At 51.2% G+C, this 22,616-nt stretch overlaps 1 protein-coding gene across 2 annotated transcripts in view; it reads right to left on the reverse strand.

The window, feature by feature from the left end:
• Positions 1 to 22,269, reverse strand: part of TSPAN2 (tetraspanin 2) — a 56,897-nt gene extending 34,628 nt beyond the window's left edge. Inside the window, exons 1-2 of one of the 2 annotated variants that reach the window (XM_075559744.1) lie at positions 21,742 to 22,269; positions 323 to 425 (exon numbers count right to left, since the gene is read on the reverse strand). In XM_075559744.1, coding sequence (XP_075415859.1) covers positions 323 to 425; positions 21,742 to 21,810 — 172 coding nt within the window. In that variant the 5' untranslated portion in view covers positions 21,811 to 22,269. Of the gene's footprint in view, positions 1 to 322; positions 426 to 7,607; positions 7,632 to 21,741 lie in introns of those variants that run through there. The other variant, XM_075559751.1, reaches the window with a different exon arrangement.
• Positions 22,270 to 22,616: the final 347 nt, after the last annotated feature.

A 22,616-nucleotide genomic window follows, 5' to 3' on the forward strand; every position in this document is an offset into this window, starting at 1 on the left:
TTGCATTTCCTCTGGATTTCTTTCCTTTAAGTGGCTGAGAGACATACCTCACACACACACACACACACACACACCTCCCCCCACCTTGGCTTTCCTTGACATTGAAAAGCAAAAGGGATGAGCCAGGTGTGGCCTGGGTCCTCTCTCACCTCACCTGCACATCTGCACATCCGGGAAGGCCAGGTGGAGGGTTGCAGGGTTCAGGGTTCAGCCCCTGCCCACCTTCCCTCCCACAGTCAGGCGGCAGGCCATGCCCGGAGACCACTTCCTTCTGTGCCAGCCCTCTCCTGCGCTAAGGCCGAAGGAGGCGGAAGTCACTCACCCATGTAGAAATACTCTGGGGACTTGTCTTCTGGTGCTAAGTCCTTCAGGGTGCCTCCAAACCGAAACCACAGTCCAAATGCAATGACAGCGGAGCCCGCCAGCTGAAAGGGGAACAATGAGTTGATAAGGGAAGGGACAGCGCGCGCACGCACACACACGCACACACACACACACACACACCCCTCTGAGGGGAGGCGGGGCCACAGCGGGGGATCAGATGCTGCCCTAGCGGTCCCTTAGCCCACTGCCCTTCACATTTCACAGGGAGCCCTAGACCTCAGGGCTCTGCAGTCACAGAGGACGGGCTTCCTGACTCCAAGCCCAGGTTTTCTTCCATTCTGCCAGGCTGCCTGTGGTTCTGGAAGGCTTCTTGAAAGGAATGTTCCAGTAACACTGCCCTTGGAAGGCAGCTGTCCCCTGCCTGCCTTGCTGTCTCTTGCTGGGCAGCGGGGACGATCTGGAGTTCCTTGGTGGCACAGATGGTTAAGCGCTCCGCTCTCAGGCCAAAGGGCTCAGCCAGAGGCATGTCCAGGGGTGGGGTGGGTATGACTTGTGCCCAGGGTGCCCTTGAGGTGTGTGTGTGTGGTGGGGGGAAGGGGTGTCAAGGAGCAGTTTCTATTTGCTATTGTCTTTCCCAAGGGCAGCTGGGTGAGTCATCCGCGATTTAAATACAATCGTCAAAGGGGCTCCTTTCGGTAATCTCCACCCACCAGAGGCACCTACTTGGTAACCTTCCGAAAGGTCCCAACCTTGAAAACCCTAAGAGCACAGTTGTGCTGCGCACCCACAGGTTGGCCTCCGTGGGAATCCATGGGACGTGGGCCGCACCAGCTGCCGGAGCCATCGAGGACCCGAAGGAACCCACTTCCCGCATTCAAATGCACCTCCCGCCCTCCTTCCCTGAGTGGGCATGCCCCAACCAGAAAGGTTTTTTGGAGTCCAAACCGTCTCGCGCAGCTCCGCACCGCCCTCCTTGGGCTCCTCCATGCCCACCACCCTGCCTGTGTTCCAGTTGTTAGGGAGGTTGGCTGGCTGGGTTTTCTTGTTCTTTTTTCCTATTTTGAGTTTCCATGGAAAATGAGAAAAGGAAAAAATGTCCCCCCTTTATTTGGAAAAGCGAGGGCTGTGCCCTGTGTGGCTCCGTGAGGGGCCAAGGGCAGATGCAGGCATCGCCCGGCAGGCTGGGGGCTGCAAGAGTCACCCCCCCCCTTCCCGCTCGCTCCAAGGGCTTTGGTGGGGCCAGCCCCGGAGCTGGAACCTGTCGTGCCCCATGCCCACCACCACCGCCCTCCAGCAGGCTCTGGCCCCTGCGCGCCATGACAAAGGCCCCTCCGGAAGCTCACTGCATCCATCAGTCATCGCAGATCTCGACTGACCAGGCTCTGTCTGTGCCCGAGGCCCTGAGTGTGCGCTGACCGCTCGCTCTGCTGCCCCAGGCTCTCTCCAAGCAGACGGTCTGGGGGCTGCCCCTTCCGAGCTGAGCGCATGCGCAGTGACGGCAAGGCTACCAGGATGGAAGGCCGCACTGTCGAGGTTAATAAGGAAGGAGGGTGTCACCTCAGGACTAGACCAGGGGCTTTTTAACGCGAGATCCTCCTTTTTGTGTGTGGGGCTCTGCTCCACCCTGGGAGACCAAGGGGCTGGATTTATAGGGCGGCTTCTCTCCCCAAAGACCAGCTTCCCTGTGGCTGGCTTCTTCAGAAACCAGGACTTCAGCGAGGGGCAGTCAGGGCTGGAAGTGCTACCAGCTGGACTGGCTAATATGGGATAACTAACATTTTCCAGTACTTAGAGGAGAACACTAATTGGATAATGTGAGGGGCAGCTACAAGAACTGGGCTCAACCAACTTTTATTTTTAAAGAGTTTTGCCTTTTTGAAAACGGGTAGCCTGGCAGGGGAAACATTGGAAGGACTCATGCTCCAACGTTACCAATATCTCAGCTTCACAGGGTGGGGCTACAGGTGACATCTTTTTTCCTTTGCACCAAACTTTCCAAGCTTTTCTGAATTATTTCTCCGGTGACTAAAAACTATGTTGTCATATCTATAATTGGAATCCCTCAAATGAAGAAAGATTAAAGCACGAAAAAAAATTGACAATATATCAGTCAAAAGCTTCCCAAGTAGGGTTCCCAAAACACTAATTTACAACTCTAAGAAGCTCATCACACCATAAGCAGACTGAATAAAAAAGGAATCACATTGTTCACATTCCCGACACAATTGCTGAAGATAAAACAGGTGCATAAACAAATGTGAAGAAAGCTGATGGTTTCTGGCTATCAAAAGATATAGCGTCTGGGGTCTTAAAGGCTTTAAGATAACAAGCGACCATCTAGCTCAGAAGCAACAAAGCTCACACGGAAGAAGCACACCAGCCTGTGTGATCATGAGATGTCGATGGGATCAGGTATCAGGCATCTAAGACTCAGAACAAAATCATACCAATGTGAATGGGGGGAAGTGGAGGATGGAGTGGAGACCCAATGCCCATCTGAGACAATTGGATATCCTCTCACAGAGGGGTCACAGGGAAGAGATGAGCCAGTCAGGGTGCAGTATAGCACCGATGAAACATACAACTTTCCTCTAGTTCTTTGGTGCTTCCTTCCCCCCACTATCATAACCTCAATTCTACCTTACAAATCAGATTAGACCAGAACATGCACACTGCTACAGATAAGAGCCTGCAACACAGGAAGCCCAGGATAGATAAACCCCCCAGGGCCAAAAAAGGAGAGTAGAGATACCAGGTGGATTAGGGGAGGGTGGGGAGAGAAAGGGGGAATCTATCACAGGGATCAATCTAGAACCCACTCCCAGGGGAACAAATAACGGAAAAGTGGGTGAGGGGTGACGGAGAATGATTTAGATATGGAAAAAAATAATCTATAACTTATCACGGGTTCATGAGGGAGGATGGGTGGGGGAGGGAGGGGGGAAGAAATGGGGATCTGATATCAGGGGCGCAAGTGGGAAGAGAATGCTTTAAAATTAATGATGTCAGCATATGTGCAAATGTGCTTGACACACTGGATGAACGTATGGATTGTGATAAGAGATGTAAGAGCCCCCAATAAAAGTAATTGCAAAATAAAAATCTTGTCTTCAAAAAACTTATGACACGCACACTCAAAAGCAAACTCACTGTCATCCCGTTGATTCTAACTCACAGTGACCCTGGTGGCTTAGAACCGCTGACCTTGTGATTAGCAGGCCAGCTCACATCTGTTCAATTCAGAAAAAGTGAGAAGTCTTTTTCTGGGCAAGGCTTCAGTTGGGAGGGAGCCCAACTTGGAGGTCCCTGCTGTCTCTGGGGCAGGCCAGAGTGACGCCCTCAGGAAGCCCCATCCTCAGAGCACCCAAAGGCTGCCGGAGCCTGCGCTGCCTGGCCCACCCCGCCAGCCAGTCCTGCCAGGCCTCGTCTCTGTAGCAACTCGATGGAAAGGCAGTTTCCAAACACGAAGCAGAACCTATTGATAGAGGCATCAGGCCAAAGACTTCAGGGCACCAAGCAGACAGTGGAGGAGGTGGCCGGTCCCAGGGACACCCCACCACCAGGCCACATTTTTGGAATCTCTGTACACAAACTCTAATTTACGGCGGTCTGGGAACATCCTCCCAGACGGAATACATTTGTCCAGTTCTGGCACAGATGTGCTTGATGCATAATGGAAAATAAAAAGAGAGGTTGCAATTTAAAGCCACCGGGCAAAGAGGGAAAAAAAAAAAAGCTGTGATTGTTCATCCACGCCCCCGAGCCCAAACCACACGGGTTTCCTTCTGGGTCAAGGAAAGTTGCTGGCCTAGCTGAATGTCATCACTGTGTGGAGGGGAATCCTCCCAGCTGCTCCCTGGTGCAGGGCCTCTGTGGCGAAGACCTGGCCAGAGGAGGCACTGCTTTGTGAAGCGGCATCAAGAGCGACCATTTAGCCTCTGGGCCCCTTTTAAAGGCATCCCCTTCCTATACAACTCACAGAATACTCTCTGTTTATTGGACTTCAGTTGATCTGCCACAGACTAGAAGTTGCTTGATAAAAGTTGGGAGGAAGGAAGGGAGAAAGAAATTATTTGAAAAACTCACATGGACTCCAGTCTAGTCAGGAACCAAGTGAGCTACTCAGTACTCCCTGCTTCCTCCCCAGTGGGGAGATGGTGCTCTCCTGGAGTGGACGACGGGGAGAAGCCTCCCAGCCCTTGTACTTCCAAATTTCAACCCTGACCTGCTGCTTAGGACTCGTGATTCCAATCAGGATGACCCTTGTGTGTGTCAGCACAGAGCTAGGCTCCAGAGGGGTTTTGTTTTTCTGTTTGGGTTTTTAAAAATGTCCTTGTCATTGACAACCTACACAGCAAAACAGACAGCAATTCAGCCATCTCTCCACGTGCCATTGAGTGACATGGCTTCGTTCTTTGCGTGGTGCGATCCTTCCCATCCTGAGCTGCTCACGCTCACTGCCCCATGAGACTGCAAGCGAATTTTTCAAGGTGCTGCCATTCGTAAAATAGACCTTAAAAGGACATCGTTCATGTGCAAGGTAGACATTTTTCTTATGAGTTAAGTTTTTACATTTAACATCAAACTACTGTTTGGTTTGACGAAGACTTCAGGGAATATTCTTGGTTTAAAGATGACCTCGGGCCTGTGGTTTCTGGTGGTTCATCCAGCCTTCATGGCGCCAGCAAATCTGCCGCCCACGAGCATTTGGCATTTCCCCTTGTGAGGAGGATTGTCCAGCAGCTTTGAAGGGAGCTGGGCACCATCCAGTCCTCCTGATTTCATAGCAGAGGAGGCAGTTACACGATGAGCTAATTAGCCATGCATTTCTTATGTCTCTCCGGTGCCACACTCTGCTCCAGGTGAGGGCAGGCCAGCTGGGCCTGGGCTGGCTGCTTGCACACTTTTATGGCCCCAGACATTATGCAATGAACTGAGATGCAGAGCAGAGCACTGGACAAGTTTGGAGCCAGTGGATGGCAATGCCCCTTGAAACCATGACCTTAGAGTCACAAAGTAATGAATTAATAAGTAGCCCAAACAACTCTTTTTTTTTTGCTGTTGTAAGAATATCTATCAGATTTTGCTAATTTTGCTTTTTATAGGTCTACAATTGATCGTTGTCAGAAAGTACGCTGATCGGCGGTGCAACCTACCCTGCCTCAAGACAGTATTTCCATCACCGTTACCGCCCACTTTTCCTAGCCCTGCCCCCTTGCCTCAGTGCAGCCCCAGGGCCACTACAGGGCTTAAGCAGTGGACTGCTAACCACAGGGTCAAAGCCAGCAGTAGCTCCTCCGGAGAAAGGTGAGGCTGTCTGCCCCATGAAGATTTACAGCCTCGGAAACCCTGCTCAGGGCCGTTATGAGTTGAAATCAACCCCCTGGTTTCTGCCCACCTATGGGAACCCCTAGTGAACCTTGGTCTCTGTCCATTTGCCCTGTCTTGTCTTTATGTGAACGAGGTCATACAACGTCCGTCCTTCGTGACTAAGCACAACGTCCTCCAGCTCCAGCTGTCTTGTAGCATGTCCCAGCATTTCGTGTCTCCCGCTCGCTGAGCTCAACGGGGCTTTCAGTGGCTGGGCTTTTGGAAGTGGGTGGCGAGGTCTTTCTTCGAAGAGGCCTCTGGGTAGACTCGAACGGCCAACTTTTGGTCAGTAGTTGAGTGTGTTGACCGTTGTAGCACAAGGGGCTCCGACGCCCTCCGTCACCACTCTTCCTTCTCCTGTTCCCCTCAGCCGCTCCCAGGCATGCAGATGTAACATGGCATTTCAGTCACTGGTAACGCGCGTGAGGAAGGAGGGCTGCCTCTTTGTAGCTCTTTTCATACTATCATTGCCTCTTTCCTCTCCTTTCCCTTGCTCCCTTTCGTGTTTATCAAAGATCAACGATGGCCCCGTCTGGGTACCATACTAGGCAGTACAGCAACAGTGATGGAAAAGCCATGACGCACAGTGCACCGGGGAAGTTGGCCAAAGATGTGGCAAAACCCACGAGAATTTGTTCACTATGGATTAGTAAGTAACCCTGTGCTTACCTTGCTTACTGGTTACCCAGTTCCTAGCAGGGATTGGTAGATATGAAAAGAGGCTCTGACTCTGTAGGAAGGTGCTCTAGGGCTGCATGAGAGACAGAATCTTTGATGTGGTGGAAAAGTGTGAAGCTGTTCACTGAAGAGGAAGATCAGGTAGACTGCTGAAGGAGTGAGGCCGCGATGGCATCTGAGGGAAGACATTCAATGTAGATCTACACTTTGATGAATGAGTTGGATGTCAAGTTAGCGGGAAAGGACTAGACTGCACAACCAACTCACTGCCATTGAGTCAATGCTGACTCATAGTGGCCCTGTGGGACAGGGCAGAACTGCCCCCATGGGATTCGGAGACTGCAGCTCTTTATGGGGGTAGAAACCCCTCTTTCACCGGTGGAATGATTGGTGGTTTCAAACTGCTAACCTTGGGGATTGAAGCCCAATGCGTAACCCCTAGGCTACCAGGGAAGGACTAGAGGAGGAGAGACACCCAGGCAGAGGAAATAGCAGGAGTCTGGAGGAAACAGTAGTCAGGGTGCTGGAAGGCAAGCTTGGGTAGGCGAAGACTCAGGGCTTCCACTTAGCTGCCACCATCTTGGAAAGCCCACGGCAGGCTTTTGAGAAAGGGGGAGATGGGAGCCCCAGTTTAATGGGAATGACCAGGCACATGAATGTTGCCTGGATGCCAGACACAGAGGGGGAGACAAAGATAAAGACACTGAGTATCTGAGGACCAAAGAGAGAACACTCAGGTGTGGATGTGATGAGAGGCGAGGCTCACTGTCAGCTTCTGCTAAGCACCGGCCCGGCTTCCAGGAGCAGTACCGGTCCCCAGGCCTGTGGAACAATTATCTTCAGAAAAAGACGGGTTTTCTTGCATGCAACCACATGAGTTGGGGTTCGATGTTCATCCGTGTGCACCAGGAGCCACAGAGTCAGAGATGAGGACAATGCAGTTCCTTCTCCCGAGAAAACTCAGGGGCTCATGGCGACGCTCCTCCCCCACCGGGCGGTCCAAGAGGGACTGCAACACTGCGGGGAGAAGTCAGTCACCGAACCAGCCCCCACCCACGGGTACCAGAGAAGAGGCCCGGCACTGCTGATCGCTGTCTGAGAAGCTGAAGGAGGCGCTGCGAGAGGGTGAGGAAAGAAGATTTTGAGGGCAAACGCATATCCATTATTTAAAAGGCGCAGTGAAATGAAATGAAGATGAAAAGATAGCAGTGGAGAGCGGACAGCGACATGTGGACCTGTGTCATTCCGTGGCGGGTCTCCAGAGGCGCTGGTATTGCATTATGGCTTTTCACCACAAGCTGCTGCAGTAGCGAACCATCTTCCAGAGGGTCTGAAGCTGCGATGTTACAAATGGTAAACACGGCTTTGAGTTTGGCTTGAGTTCTGAAACTAGAGAAACAGGAGAGAGGACAAAAGACTTGCCTAGAAAGCAGTTACAGCCAAGCGACTGAACTACAAGTCTCCTGAAAGTACTGGGCATCTGCCCTACGCAAATGAGTTCCCACGAAGCAGAACTCTTTCATGGAGTTCAAGTTTATTCTACTTTACTCACGTCTCCTTTCCTGGGGCTTGAGAGGAGAGGCCCTATCTTGCGGACACTTTTTTTTTTAAACTTACACACAACCTTTCAGAAACCCCAGGAGCTAGGTCATGTTTGACCATAACAAGACATGGGGTCGGAGGTGCCGGGATACAAAGGTCAGTCTCCTCTCTCTTGAGCTGCTCCCCCAGTCAGCCCACGCTCGCAGAGGAGGCCAGAGAGGAAAGACCACTGCTCTGCTCTCCGGGGAAGGGGTCCTGTTGGTGTGGCAGCGGACTGCTGACTGAACAGCCAGAGGAGGCTTTCCAGAGGTGCCTCCGGAGAAAGACTTAGAGATCTGCTCCCGGAAGATGGGTGTGGGTGTAGGGTGCTGGTGAGCCAGCTCCGACCCATGGCAGCCCTATGTGCAATTGACCGAAACACCGTCTGGTCCTGTGTCAGCCTTCCGACTGACTGTTCGCCTCTTTCAGCCCATCGATGCAGCCACCTGTCAGTCTGTCTTGCTCAAGGGCCAGCAAACCCTGCAGGGCAGTTCTACTCTGTGACACGGGGTCCTTGGGTCAGAATGGACCAGAGGGTGCTCTCAGAATCAACCAGACTGCTATGGGTGATGGACTGGACATGCAGGAACACCCCCTTTAGTTGAAAAGCATCACAGGGGGCATGCGCAGACTGCACCTGTGCTTTCACTGAGTGGGGAGACACAATTCATTGAGTCCAGGTGCTCTCACCCCAGTTTGGGTGCTTGTCTCGCACCTGAAGCCTCCGCTCCTGCCCTTTCCTTGATTTAGAAGAAAGCCCCCCTCCTCCCTGCTGTCTGGTTAACACGCCCTGGCCTTGAGCCCCCAGCCATAATATTGCTTTTCTGACATTCTCTGTGTAACATCTGCCCCTCCCTCCACACGTCTGATGGAATTGCATAACCATTTCTGTCGAACTACTGTGGCAGCGTCTGCTCTGCGGCTCTCTAGGGGGATACTTCACAAAGCACTCTTTCCAAATCCATCGGCATGGGGACACGCTGCGCAGACTCCTCGGAAACACAGTGAGAACAACACTGCTGGGCGAACGCAGCAAAACACTCGCCCACGGACAAGGCAAACAAATCCTGAGAATGTAGTGTCAGCGCCGTTTGTTCCTAAGCCTGCTGGAATCTGTACTATGCACCAGGCATGATCACAGGCTGTGCAGGCCTTTTACTAGCAGGGGCATAAGGACAACTCATTCAGATACAGTGCATGCTCTCTCTCTGGGTCCACGTGAAAATGTACTGCTTCTAGGCACTGAGTTCATCGATGCACAGGTTCATTCCGCACACTGTTCAAACGTGTCTCTGGGATCAGTGTGCGGCTGCAGACTAGACCTCCTAATAAGGCACTGGCTAAGGTGCTTCCAAAAAATGGCCCAAACAATCAGAACTGTAGCCTCCAGGGGAATCTGCTGGACCAGGTGGATCAGGCCCATGGGTCAGCCCAGAAGGTAATAAAAGCTACTGTTTGCTTGTTTGTTTTTAATGAGATTTCAAAGGGGAAACTTTTGATAGATCTTCCTGAAGGACATAGGATGATGATGAAAACTTATGACATTTTAAGAAAACTGCATCGGTGAGAAAAAGGCCTGCAAATTCGCACTGAAGGTCTCCCTCCCACCCCCAAAGACCACCACCACACACACATCCACCACAACATTGCACCAGCTCATCCTTCAAGAGTAGCAAAGGCTGGCTACCCAGGAGAATTTTGTTGGGAAACCTTAGCCCATCCAACCTACAGTCCTGAGCTCATCTCTTCCAGCTTCTTTGTGGTCCCCCAAACTCAAAGATCATTTAAAATGAATGCAATGGGAGTCTCACGAGGATGCCCAAACTACCATTTTGATGTGGTGTGAATTGAAAAGCACAGAATTCTTAGAGAAAGGGCTCTGCCCGCCATCCAGCCATTCTGACGCATAGCCACCCTGTAAGATAAAGCGGAACTGTTCGGTGGTGTTTCCGACTCTAGGTCTTCACTGGAGCAGAGAGCCTCATCTTTCTCCGTCTTCAAGACACAGCCCTCGCATGCCAACCCCTTGTGTTACAGAGCAGAATCGCTCCAGAGCACTTGGCTGGCTGTCATCTTTACAGAAGCAAATGGCCAGAGCTTTCAGCAGCAGCAGCAGCAGCAGCAGCAGCAGCAGCAGCAGCAGCAGCACTACTGGGAGGATTAGGAACACCTCTCTTTAGGGTCGTGGTTGAGTGCAATCCGTTTGTCCCACCCAGGGACAATGAACAAAGTCAATGCTGCCATCTTGCTCCTCCAGGTGAGCACCACGTGTCTGCACAGCCCCCGTTTTTGCATCTCTTCCCTAGGAAGTCACCCAGAGTCAGAAGTGACACCCCCACCCTACAGGTTTCCTTACAAACTTGACGGCTAACACTTGCTCTTGGTGGCAATTCTCATCCTGGATGGAATCATGCCACCAAGCGTTTCCTATTCCCAAGGTGATTGCAGTGCCACTAGGAGACCATCTGGGTAATGGCGTCTCACCCTCTTAGCAGGCAAGAGTCGGGGCACATTTGCTCTGGCAGATGATGAGACTTCTTAAAGAGGAGAAAGCTCCCAAGATTCCCATCCTGTGATGCAGTGGAAGCAAGCCGAGGGCTCAGATGGAACGTCCTCAAGGGAAAGGATTGATTTGGTCAGCATAAGTAAACAAATACCACAACATTTGTGGGAAACCCGCTCTGAGGACCCTGCCTTTGACATCAGGACCAAGCAAGGCAGGGCCAGGAGGCAGGACGGTGGCGCTGGCGGATGCACTTGAAATGCATGCTACCCTTTTAAGATACCAAGTGTTCCTCATTTCTCTATTGTTTCCCTGAAAAGATTCAGTAAGACCAAGCTTATGGGACGAGATCTCTGAGAGACTTCCTGCAGGTAAGGGTCTATTTTAGAACCCATCCTTACTGACTTCTTGGCCTGAGGGAAGTCCCACCAGGATGGAACCAGAAGTGTTCTATTGGTCTGTGAGAAGGACACGGGCTTCTCAAGCTGTGTCGCACACCGCCTTCTGTTTGCTTTCGGTTGTCATGAAAACGAACTGGCACACTCGACATGGACCGACTGCGATTGCCGGGAAGCAGCTTAGCAGGTGTGGCTACTTAGGGCATGGCGCACCTGCTGTCAAAGATCCGGTGAGGGACTTACATAGAACAGGCGGGAAGTTGATTGCAATTTATTCAGTGTTCCCACACAATGCTTTGTTCCCTATGAAAACCCTGAGGGATGCAGCGGGGAGCAAAGAGAACTGCAGACGTTAGGAGAAAGAGAGTTATATCATTCTCTGTAAGCTGCAAAACAAATGTCCGAGACGATTAGCTAATGATCCCAGGGAGCAGATGGCTTTACTGAGTGAAGATCAAATATGTATAGCGCTGAAATCCAGTCTATCAGTTCACAGAAGTGAATTCAACCCCATGTCTGCCTTATCACACCTAGGGCTCGGGGTGGGGGTGGGGGGACAAAAATGGTTCTTTCTAGGCTCTCTGAACTTCCTCCTTGGAGCATCGGGCTGCCTCGTGTCTCAGGCTCACCTCGGATCCTTGGAATTCAGAGAAACATGTATCGTAAAGGCTACAGTGACACCTGTGACAATCACTCGTATCAAGCTTCACATAAGCAAAGACAGAGCATTAAACTATTGATTGCGCAACCTAGTCTTTTTAAGGTACTTGGAAGCACTATTCTTGCATAGGTAAACTGGATTTTAAAAGGCCAATCAGTCATTAGCTTCACCCAGTTTTAGTTGTTAGAGAACCATGAAAGAAAAGAAATGTCACAGGTGGAACTCGACCTGAATTGGATTAAGTAAAAACACTTGTTTTCTTAAGAAAAAGTTATCCGGATGGAGCTTGGCAGAAATCAGGAGAGTTGAGCGTGGTGCTCTACAGAGATGTTTTTTTAAACAGCGCTGTTACCAGACTGCATTTGGGGTCAGGAAATGTGGCAGCATTGGCCCATTTACAAAAGCCCGGCTGGATGTGAGGCAGAGCAGGAAGACCACGTGGGCTTTGGGGATGACGGCAGTAGTTTCCAGTGCACTCTGGCAATGAAGTGGGGCGTTACCATCCCTCAAGTAGCCCTGGTGGCATAGTGGTAACGTGTTGGGCTGCGATCTGAGAGGTTCAAAGCCACCAGCCCCTCTGAGGGAGAAAGACGGGACTTGGCTACCCCCATAAGCAGTGACCGTCTTAGAAACTCACAGGGCATGTCTGCATTGTCTTACAGAGTTGATATAAGCTGGCCTCGACTCAGTGGTGGTGAGTTGCCCAATTCTCATGCCCAATTAAACAATGGACTCCTGTCAAGCGCCATTACCACGAGGAGAAAGGGCTTGGCACGCACTTTGGAAAATTCACAACCGCTCTCCTAGAAGATGCCCCTCTGCTGAGTGTTTGGGCTAGATAAGGATGCTTCCACACGGCGCCAGGACCCAACGACCCCCAGACAGCCCACAGAAGCGGAGGTGAGCAGCCCACAGAAGCAGAGGTTCTGGGCAGCCTGGGTCTAAATCAGGCTCTGCCATATACTAATCTTGTGATCTTGGGCAAGTCGTTTAATCAAGTCTCTGACCCTCAGCTTCTTTGTCTACAAATGGAAGTAATGATACTGTCTCCCGGCAGGATTAAATGAGTTCATGTTACATATGTAAAACGGTTAAGTGCCTGGCACCGGCTGGTGTAATTATCTTGGTAGAACTGCTAGTGCTACCTTCACACTGAATATACTTGAACCCAGAAGCACTGTTCCCATGGCGCCAATAAGCGTCCCTTTGCTGCCTCCCTCCGCTCGCACTCATTTTTATTGGAGTTCCATGCTCCCTCTTTCCATGACAGTTGGGATCGCCTTGTGTTTCCTAAACCTGCTACACTAGGAATGCCAGGGACCTTTTGCAGAAGGTGTGCTCCTCCTGCTCTCTCTCCTGAAGTTGCTGGTTGTTGTTGTTTTTAAAGACCTAACAGAAACAAAAACACGAAGAGGTGTCTTTATGGGAGAAATAGCAAATACATGTTTAAGCTAGAGACACCCAATAGAACTTTTCCCAATAGGGAACATTTCCTGTCTGTGCTGTCCAATACTGTAGTCACTAGTGAGACACAGGCACTGAATATTTAATTTTTATTAGTTTAAACAGCTACACGTAACTCACACCTACTCACAGCCACTGAGTTGATTCCAAAGCATAGCGACACTCTAGGACAGGGTGGAACTGTCCCGGTGGATCTCTGAGACTGTAACGCTTTATGAGAGTAGAAAACCTCATCTTTCTCCTGAGGTGCCGCTGGTGGTTTTGAACTGCTGACCTTGTGGTTAGCAGTCTGACACGTAACTCCTACACCACCAGGGTTCCTTCACACACGACAAAAAGCTACCATATAGGAGAGTGGAGGTCTAGAGTCCACATGCTTGTCAACGTATCAGCCTTCTCTTCCCCTTTAGGCTGAACACGTGGAGTAGTCAGGGGCACAGCCGCTGGGGTCAGACACAGAAACCCAGCTCTGCTACCAGCTGGGTTCCACTGCGGGGCAATAACACCTCCAAACCAAACGGCTGCTAGACAGTCAATTCTGATCCGCAGTGACCCCTGTGCTCTCACAGTTCGCAAGCTTAGAACTTTCAGAAGCTGATCACCAGGTCTTTCTTCTGAGGTGCCTCTGGGTGAGTTCAAACCACCGACCTTGGAGTTAAAAGTGGGCTGCTTAGCTGCTTCTGTCCCCGAGGGGCTCCCTTCTTAAGGGAAGATGAAAGGAATTACTATAAAAATGTGCTTCAGAAAAGTGACGGCAGCAAAGGTACAAATGTGCGTGACACAATGGATGCATGTATGGATTGTGGTAAGTGTTGTATGCGCCCCCAATAAAATGATTTAAAAAGGAAAAAACAAACAAACCGCTGGCCCAGAGCTAACCTGTGTATAATGTTTACTGTTCTTTGTTGTGTTTTTTTTTTTTGCGAGTGAAAATTATTTTTCTACGCTGTCTCTTGATTCAAATTCTTTCTCAATCCATCTTGCTGTGCCTCTGCGCCATACAGTGCTCCGCCCTGCTCCTGCAGGGCTGAGATCAGAGAGAGATGGCGATTTCTCGCACTGTGTGCACCTGCATTGGTGGAATGCATCAAGACTAAATCTGATGCTGGATCTATTCTCTTTGGGCTCCGTCTTCACATTTCCGAATCCAGCAGCAGCTCTCCTGTCATATTCCACCGGTACTAAGAAGAAGAACGTGGGCGTCAAGTCATAAGTCCTGGGAAGGGAGCCTGGCTTTGTCCCTCTGACTCGGATCTTAGATGGAGTACCATGACCTGGTGTGGTAGATACATAATCTGGTGTCAATTTGCGAAGGGGTGGAGTCTAGCCAGTCAATCAGACCACAGCTTGATGACCTCATTTGGCAGTGCCACAGTGATAAATAGATCACTGGAGGCCAGATACACACAGACTCTTGCTGACAAGACATATGGAGCTATGCTAGAGCGCTGGAGCTGGAGGAGCCACGTGAAGACCCTCGCCACTGATGAGATGCTTCCACCCCCCCTGGATTCACAACTTTCCACCCAATGGCCTGTGATCTTTCTGCATTTGGCATCATTGTATGTGTTGCATGAGTCTGAAAAGGAATTTATAGATTGGTATCAGACATATGGTCTAATATTGGACTTATGGACTAAATCTGGACCAGGCTGGGATTTTTTAAATATACAATTACTTTTTATATAAAGCTCTTTCTTATACACATGAGTGTCTATGAATTTGTTTCTCTAGTCCACCCAGACTAACACACCTGCATGCAACTTTGCTACTTCTCCTGTTCAGTTCTACTTTCCCATAGTTCTACCAATATTTACAATCTATTACTATCTTAGGTTGATGAGTTTTTACTATGTGCCTCTACCATGCCTACTCATAGTAGCCTGTAGCACAGAGCAGAACTGCCTCTGTGGGTTTCCAAGGCCGCAAATGTTTCCAGAAGCAGAAAGCCTCATCTTTCGCTCATGGGGCACCTGGTGGGTTTGGCCTTGTGGTTGACAGCCCAACCTGTAACTCACTAGGCCGCTAGGGTCAGTCACGACGGGGCTGCTATGAGTCAGAACCAAGTACCATATCTAGAGTCTCACATATCTTAACTCATTTTATCCCAACAAAGATCGCGTTTTTCATGTTGCTGGGTTGTGTCTCCTTTATAGATTAGAAAATGGAGGCTCAGCGAGGCTAAAGAACTTGTCCAAGGCCCCCCAGTTAGTAAACGGAAGAGCCAGGAGTAACCCCAAGTAGTGTCATGCTAGTGCCTCCTTTCCAAGTTTACTTCCGAGCCCGGTCAGGCTCCCCTCCGGGGAGCTCTCGCAGCACGGGCCGTGGCACCACCCTGGCGAGCCTGGCCACTGCTGCTCTTCTCCCATCTCGGCGAAAGCAAAAACAAAGACTCGCCTGCTGTGAGGATGAGGACATTCCTATCCGCCCTCTGGGACTGTCTAGCTTTTGGATAGACTCCCAAAGCGTACTCTGTTAGTTTTTTTTCTTTCTTAAGAGAGTTTCTGGCAGATGGTAACGCTGATGTTACTCTGCAAGATAAGTTAGAGAGAGGGGTCGGGGTGGGGTGCAGGCTTCTGTAAACTTCGGTTGAGTCACGTATGTTTCGCTCTCAAACCAATGAGAACACTCAAACGTGGCTTCCAGCCCCTAGAGACCTGATAGGGCAGAGTTGGAGGTGACCCTGCGGGTTTCCAGATGGGACTTTTTACAGGAATGGAAAGCCTCCTCTGTCACCCACAGAGCAGCTGGTGGTTTTGAACTGTTGACCTGGTGGCTAGCAACCCAACACGTTAGAACCACTCTGCCACCAGGGCTCCAAAGCAATGAGAAAGTGGTCCTAAAAGTGCCCAAGCCAGGGGAAACCCAAAGCTGCCTTAATGACGGTGAGAAGGCAAGCGAGCAACTTCAGACTTGCCACATACGCCCCGGACTTCAACAAGGAGCACTCCTGCTTCCTGCTGCTGGGCCCACAGAGCCAGCTGACAGCACAAGGACAGGAAAACGCTGAGCACACAACAATGAACCAAGGAACAAACAGCGCCTGGGCTTTGCTGTAAACCAGCATATGTGGCTTGGTGGGTTGGGGTGTTTTATTTGTATTGCTATGCAACGGCGGGCGGGGGGGGGGGGCGGATAAAGGTGATTTCCATGACAGGCACAGAACTATGCCAGGCTATCGGATCGCAGGCTCTGAACTTGGACGTGACGCATGCTAGGAGGTTGCACCTCAGCATGGATCATGGTAGCAGGGCTAACGGACAGCCGATGATTTTTTTTTTGCTTTTGCTTTTTTTTTTTTAATTCAAGGGTGAATCGAGTCTGCGGCCCTTGGCAAGGGAAAGCTGTGTTGGCTCTGACAGGGTCTAGTTAAATGTTTATAAAAGCCGGAGCACAGCCTAAGGAAACTGAAATCGAGCTGCCAGGAGGAGGTTGCAAATCCATTCAGTGGGTTGTGGGTCACAACACATGCTCCACCCCACCTCCGCGCTGGCCTTCTGCTGAGTTTGGGGCAGGAAGTGAGGTGCTGTCACCCAGAGGAACCTGTACCTCCGAAGGGCAGACACATAGCATGGAAGGGAGTGTGACAAGGTTACTGGATAGGACGGAAAACTGTCCTCCACCCCTTCCCCAACACCCCACAAACTCCTACAACCAGGAAAAAAACAACTTCAGAAACTAGGGTGGGGCTTTTCTGGAACCGGGTTTCCTGCCTTTCGTTGAAGGTAGAGAGACGTCTAGATAGTGTCTAGCTTATCCCAAGAACCAACTGATAGGGTAAGAGCAGGCCATGGGTCAGGTCTCAGCTCAGCCTTCCTGATAAAGTAGGTAACTGATTATCTGCGCACATCAGAAGGGCCACTGCTACCAAACTCCCTCACCTGCAGACTCCTGCACTCACTCTACAAACACAAAGTAGCGCTACAAAGTCACAAACCCTTCATGAATCTGAAGTCTCAAATTGTGCAGCTAGTCATAGTCCACATATCCTTGATCAGGGTCTCACTGCCATAGAGCAAAGGCTGAGAGTAGAAGGTCCCAAAGCCCAGCCTTTCTCTCCCAAAGCAGCCAGGGCTTTCGAACTGCCAACCTTTGAGATGGCAGTGTAACCTCTATGCCTCCAGGTCACCTGTTAAATGCGGAGCCCACTCTTTCTAGGCCTGCTCCCCCCGCCCCCACAAACAAAACAAAAAAACCCCTGTACTCTTTTATTTATATTGCATCAAAACAGCAGTTTTGGTATTTTCAAGGGACTTGAATTGTGTTCTCTTGAAATTTTCTCAGAGGTTGGGGAACAAAAAGAAACCTGAAGGGGCAAAGGTGGGGCCGTCAAGTCGATGAGTTTCCTACTGACGTTCTCACGGGACAGCCCATGCGCTCCTAGAAGAACGAACAAACGTACTGTGACGTTTCCTCATACTCCTCTGTGCCACTCTCTTCTTATCAATTCAGCGTTCAATGGTCTTATAATTTCTTAATAAGCCCCCACGATTGTCCTGTGTTCTTCAGGCAAACCTATCAAGATCAGGCCTCGGCAGGTCCAAGATACAGTTGCCACAACCTTGTGAGCTGACTTTTGGGCCTGGAATTTAACTGACACAGTAGAAGCCCTCAGAAGCCACTGCTTTGCCTGGGGCTTTTTGAAAGCCCGCTAAGGAGATGAAGCCAAGTAGCTCACTGAGCCATCCACGGATTGCAGAGACATGATTAAACATAGTTTATTTGGAATAAAGCCCTGCGTGTCAGAACCAGGACCCTCATAGTTGCACTTTCTGACTTATCCTTGTATTTACTCAATGTTGCTATGTGCTCCCCACTGTGCTTGGCCTGGTGGGACCGCAGTGAAAACAGGGAATCCACGCTCCTAGAAAATCCCATTCGCATAAATCAGCGGTGCTCAACCTGTGGGTTTCAAAGACCCTTTCACAGGGGTCGCCTAAGACCATCAGAAAACACATAAATATTTCATAATATATAATTACATATTGTTTTGTGATTAATCACTATGCTTTAATTATGTTCCATTTCTAACAATGAAAATACATCCTGCAGATCAGATATTTACACGATGATTCAAACAGTAGCAATATTACAATTATGAAGTGGCAACAAAGATAATTTAATGGTTGGGGGTCATCACAACATGAGGAACTGTATTACAGGGTCACGTGGCATTAGGAAGGTTGAGAACCACTGGTATAAATGAAGAGGACAAGGTCTAATGATCTTATTATCTAACATTATAACAAGTCACAAGTCACTTGGAACACATATACACTACTTTGCTATATTAATAGAATCAGAGGGAAGAGAGCTGATATTTATTGAATGCTTCCTATGTGTACTTAATAATAAATTTAAAAAATATTTTTATCGGGGCTTGTACAACTCTTATCACAATCCATCCATCCATCCATTGTGTCATGCACATTTGTATATGTGTTGCCATCATCATTTTCAAAACATTTCCTTTATTAATAATTAACATTTGAGTATGGTGGCATAGTGGTTACAAGTTAGGCTGTTAACCAAAAAGGTCAGCAGTTCTAAACCCTCAGTTGCTCCATGGGGGAAAGATGAGGCTTTCTACTTTCATAAAGAATTACATTCTTGGAAACTCACATGGGAAGTTGAACTCCACCCTGTAGGGCCACTATCAGTTAGAGTCAACTGAGTGGCTGTGAGGTTTTTGGTTTTTGTCACCAGTACCTAACACATGGTAACCACTCAAACACAGCTGTGTTCCTTCTTCCATCCTTACTGTGTGGACGCTCACTCAATTGCATGCTGTCTTATGTTTTACTGCTCTAGTTTCTCAAAGAACAGGAGCTGTATATCCTACAACATACCACCATTTATTAGTCTGAATCTCAAACCTAAGAATGCATCAGAGTTACCTGGAGGTCTTGCTTACTTGATCCACTCTCCCCTCCCCCCCCCCCCCCCAGTTTTAGATTCGGCAGGTCTGCGGCAAGTCTGAGAATCTGTGTTTTGGATAAGTTGCTAGGTAATGCTGATGCCGCTGGCCCAAGAGCCATGCTTTGAGAACACATTGGCTTAGCTGACTGTAAGGAGCCCTGGTGGCAAAGTGGTTATGCATTGGGCTGCTAACCACAAGATCAGCAGTTCCAAACTACCAATTGCTTCTTGGAAAGTTGAAACTTTCTACTCCTGAAAAGAGTTACCGCTTTAGATACTCACAGGGGGCAGTTCTACCCTGTCCTGTAGGGTCACTGTGAGTCAACTCAAATTCTCTGCCATTGAGTTGATGCTGACTCCTAGCGTCGGCCCCTATAACTGTCTACTAGAGTAGAAAGCTGCCAGGTGGTTTCAAACTGCTGACCATGTGGATAGCAGCCCACCTTGTAACCATGATGCCACCAGGGTTGAATGTAACACAGGCCTTATTATTGAACATGTATACCGAGTTTGAGGCCCATCTCTACTACTCACTAGGAATGTGACTTTGGGCAAGTTAATTAAGCCACTTAAGCCTCTTTCCCCATCTGTAATAAATGGAGATAATAATAGTATGTGCCTCCAACATTCAGTACACGCTGCCAGCTATCACTGGCACAACATCCTTCTCGGGGTACAGAAGCAACCAGAGTGAAAGTTGATGTGGGTGCATGCTATCTAGAAGGGATAGTCTTTGAAATGGAGCCTGCCACAGTGGTGAAGTGCTTGGCAGCTAACTTCTGGTTCAAAGGTTGGCAGTTCAAAGACCCGGAGAAGCTTGCTGCACAGGTTCCTCACTAAGTCCAAACCCACGGAATTTGGGGTTGATTCTAACTCATTTGACCATGACAGTGTTGAACAGCCCCATCGTTTACCAGGCTGTGATCTTCACTGGGGCAGATGGCGATACCTTTCTGCTGTAGAGCCACTGGTGGGTCTGAACAAAAGACCTTCCAGTTAATGGCCAAGTGCTGAACCACTGTACCACCAACGCTTTACAGAAACAGGTAGCTTCATCGTTCTGCAGAATGCCTGGTGGGTTCGAAACTGACCTTGTGGTTATCAGCTCAATGTGTAAACCACTATGCCAACCCAGACTCCTGTAAAGATCCTGGCCTAAGGCATTGTACCAGGCAGTTCTTCTCTGTCACACCTGTGTGTGGAAAAGCCCTAATTCCAATTTTGTGCAGGAGCCCCAGAGGCTACATGGTTACACGTTGGACTCCTAATTCCAAGGTTAGTAGCTCAAAACCACCAGCCGCTCTGCAGGAGCAAGAAGAGGCTTTCTCCTTCCTTAAAGAGTTGTCTCAGAAAATCACAGAGGCAGTTCTAGCCCATCCTGTGGGGCTGCCGTGAGTCAGAATTGGCTGATGGCAGGGAGTTTGTTTGGGTTGGCTAATCACAAGGTCAGAGGTTCAGCTTCCCCAGTGGCTCTTCAGGAGAAAGTTGAGGCTGTCTTCTCTGTTCAAGATTTACACTCTAGGAACCCCCATGTCGTATCTCTATGAGTCTGGATCGACCCCATGGCAGTGGGTATGGTATGTTGGATGGAAATGCCTACATGGCAAAGATAATTTGTGTTTTTTAAGTGAAGGGCTATCCTTGGAGTACCTCCTTCACAGCGTGGGCTACCCAGGGATGCTAAAGACTGAGAGCTTGGAGTTGTAATTACCAAGGCTCTAGGCTAATGGGCGGGGCAGGCACACCAGGAGAGGCCACCCTCAGGAATTAGCTCCCAGCAGTCTAGGGAAGATAACTTTCCCAAACCACCCTCTTCTATGCTAGCAGTTTCAGCGCACCCAGGTTCCCGCGGCTGGCTCCCTTCCTGGTCTAGGGCATCCAGCTTCCTCTGCCCAGAGCTACACTGGGATTTCCCTCAGAGCCTCCGAGCTGGGAAGTTACCCTGGCCGACGTCCTCTTAAACCACAGTCCAAGGGGGAAGGTCCAGACAAGACCCTTTTCAGATCATGTCTCACAGTCCTTCAGGGCCTGGGGTCAGCCCGAACCGGCCCCGCCAGCCCCCAGACAAGGGTCACGGCGGCGATAGTACCCCAGCCGGGTTTCCCTGTGAGCTGATCCCAGGAAAGCTGCCTTTCAATCAAAGCCCGCAAACTTGGATGAGATCATCTCTGCTAACAGTATTGGTATTTCACAGAGGCTGCGGGCAGGGGGTTGTGCAGAAATGCGGCTACCCCTCCCTTCCCGGCGCTCTCTCCTCCAGCTGTATCCTCCCCTAAGGTTCAGAAATAGGACCTGGGGGCACCCCACCCTATTTTCGCTCCCACCTCAATTTCCTCGACAACCCCTCGCAGCCAGGTGGTGCCTCACGCCCTCAGGAGGGGGCACGCCCGGCAGCCCGCGGGCAGGGGTTTCTCTCCCACGCCCCACGCCACCGCCAGGCCCGGTCGTGCCCGAAGGCAGGGCGAGAAGGGGGTGTGTGTGCACGCGGGGCTGCCGCGAGCGCGGCCGCCGGAGACGCGAGCCCGACGAGGAGCGGCGAGGCCGGTGTCCCCGCTCGGGCGTCATCAGCCGGGAGGGATCGAGCAGGGCAGGGGCGCCTGGCAGGGAGGAGTCGCGCGGTGTCTCTCCCCTGGACACCATTTCCCGGGGTTCCGTCCTCCACCCCCAACCCCCCCTCCCCTCCCTCTTTGTCTGCGGGTCTCCAGCCTCCGCCTCGTCGCCCAGCCCAGCCTTCTCCCTGGAGCGCGGCTCGGACGCCGCAGCGGTCAGCCCCCCGAGGATGCCGGCCCCGCGCCCCGGCCCGCGCCCGTCACCCCCCTTCCCCTCCCGGCTCCGGGTCTCACCCAGAAGAGTAGGTTGAAGCCCAGCAGCAGGTACTTGATGCACCGCAGGCCCCCGCGGAAGCGCCCCATGCTGCGGCCCCGGCGGCGGGCTCCCGAGTCCCCGGGCCCGCGCTCCGAGCGCCGCAAGCGGGTCGGGGGCGGGGCCTTCAGGGGGCCGGGCCGGGCCGGGGGCGGGGCGAGGCCTGGGTGGGCGGAGGAGTTGGCGGTGGGTGGGGGCGCCACTGGGGGTGGGGGTCCGGGATGATCCGCCAGCCTGCAGGAGCACGTCACCTTCTTCTGTCCCCGAAACGAGGGTTCAGCTCGTCTGGCCCAAGGGTGGCTACCGGAGCCTCTGCGATGAAGGAGCACCCACCGGGGAGACGGCGAGATGGGGAGGGATGGGGACGTGGCCCGGGGTTAGAGACACGGGGCAGACTGAGCCAGGTGGAAGAGAGGAGTCACATCCCAGGCCGCCCGCAGCTGGCCCGAGTCGCTGGGTGCCCAGGCACCAGCCCGGAGGTGCAGGACCGCAGTCCAGCAGGGTCCAGCAGCGCCCAGCGAGGGCACTGTCCTCGGAGGCCGCTTGGGGGGGATCCCTTCCCCGCCTCCCTCCGGCCCTCTGAAGACTCTTACCTTAATAGGCAAGAACTGGGAGTGCGCCGGACGCGACCGCCCTGCACAGAGCAAGCCAGCTGCTCTCAGTTCAGCCTGGCGGCTGAGACCCTATGCCCCTGGGGCTGCTGGCTTCCACGGACTCCCAAGGAACCTGAGTCTTTGGGACCTAACTTACGTTGTGCAGATGGGAGACAGGGAATAGTTTTCGTTTTGCTTTGCTTTATGAAATTAGTTGGCTAGCGGGGGAAATTAGGCTCCCACTCCGGTTGACTAAGTGTCTA

Source organism: Tenrec ecaudatus, chromosome 1 (genome assembly GCF_050624435.1).
Source record: "Tenrec ecaudatus isolate mTenEca1 chromosome 1, mTenEca1.hap1, whole genome shotgun sequence".
In the NCBI taxonomy this organism is placed as follows: Eukaryota; Metazoa; Chordata; class Mammalia; order Afrosoricida; family Tenrecidae; genus Tenrec; species Tenrec ecaudatus.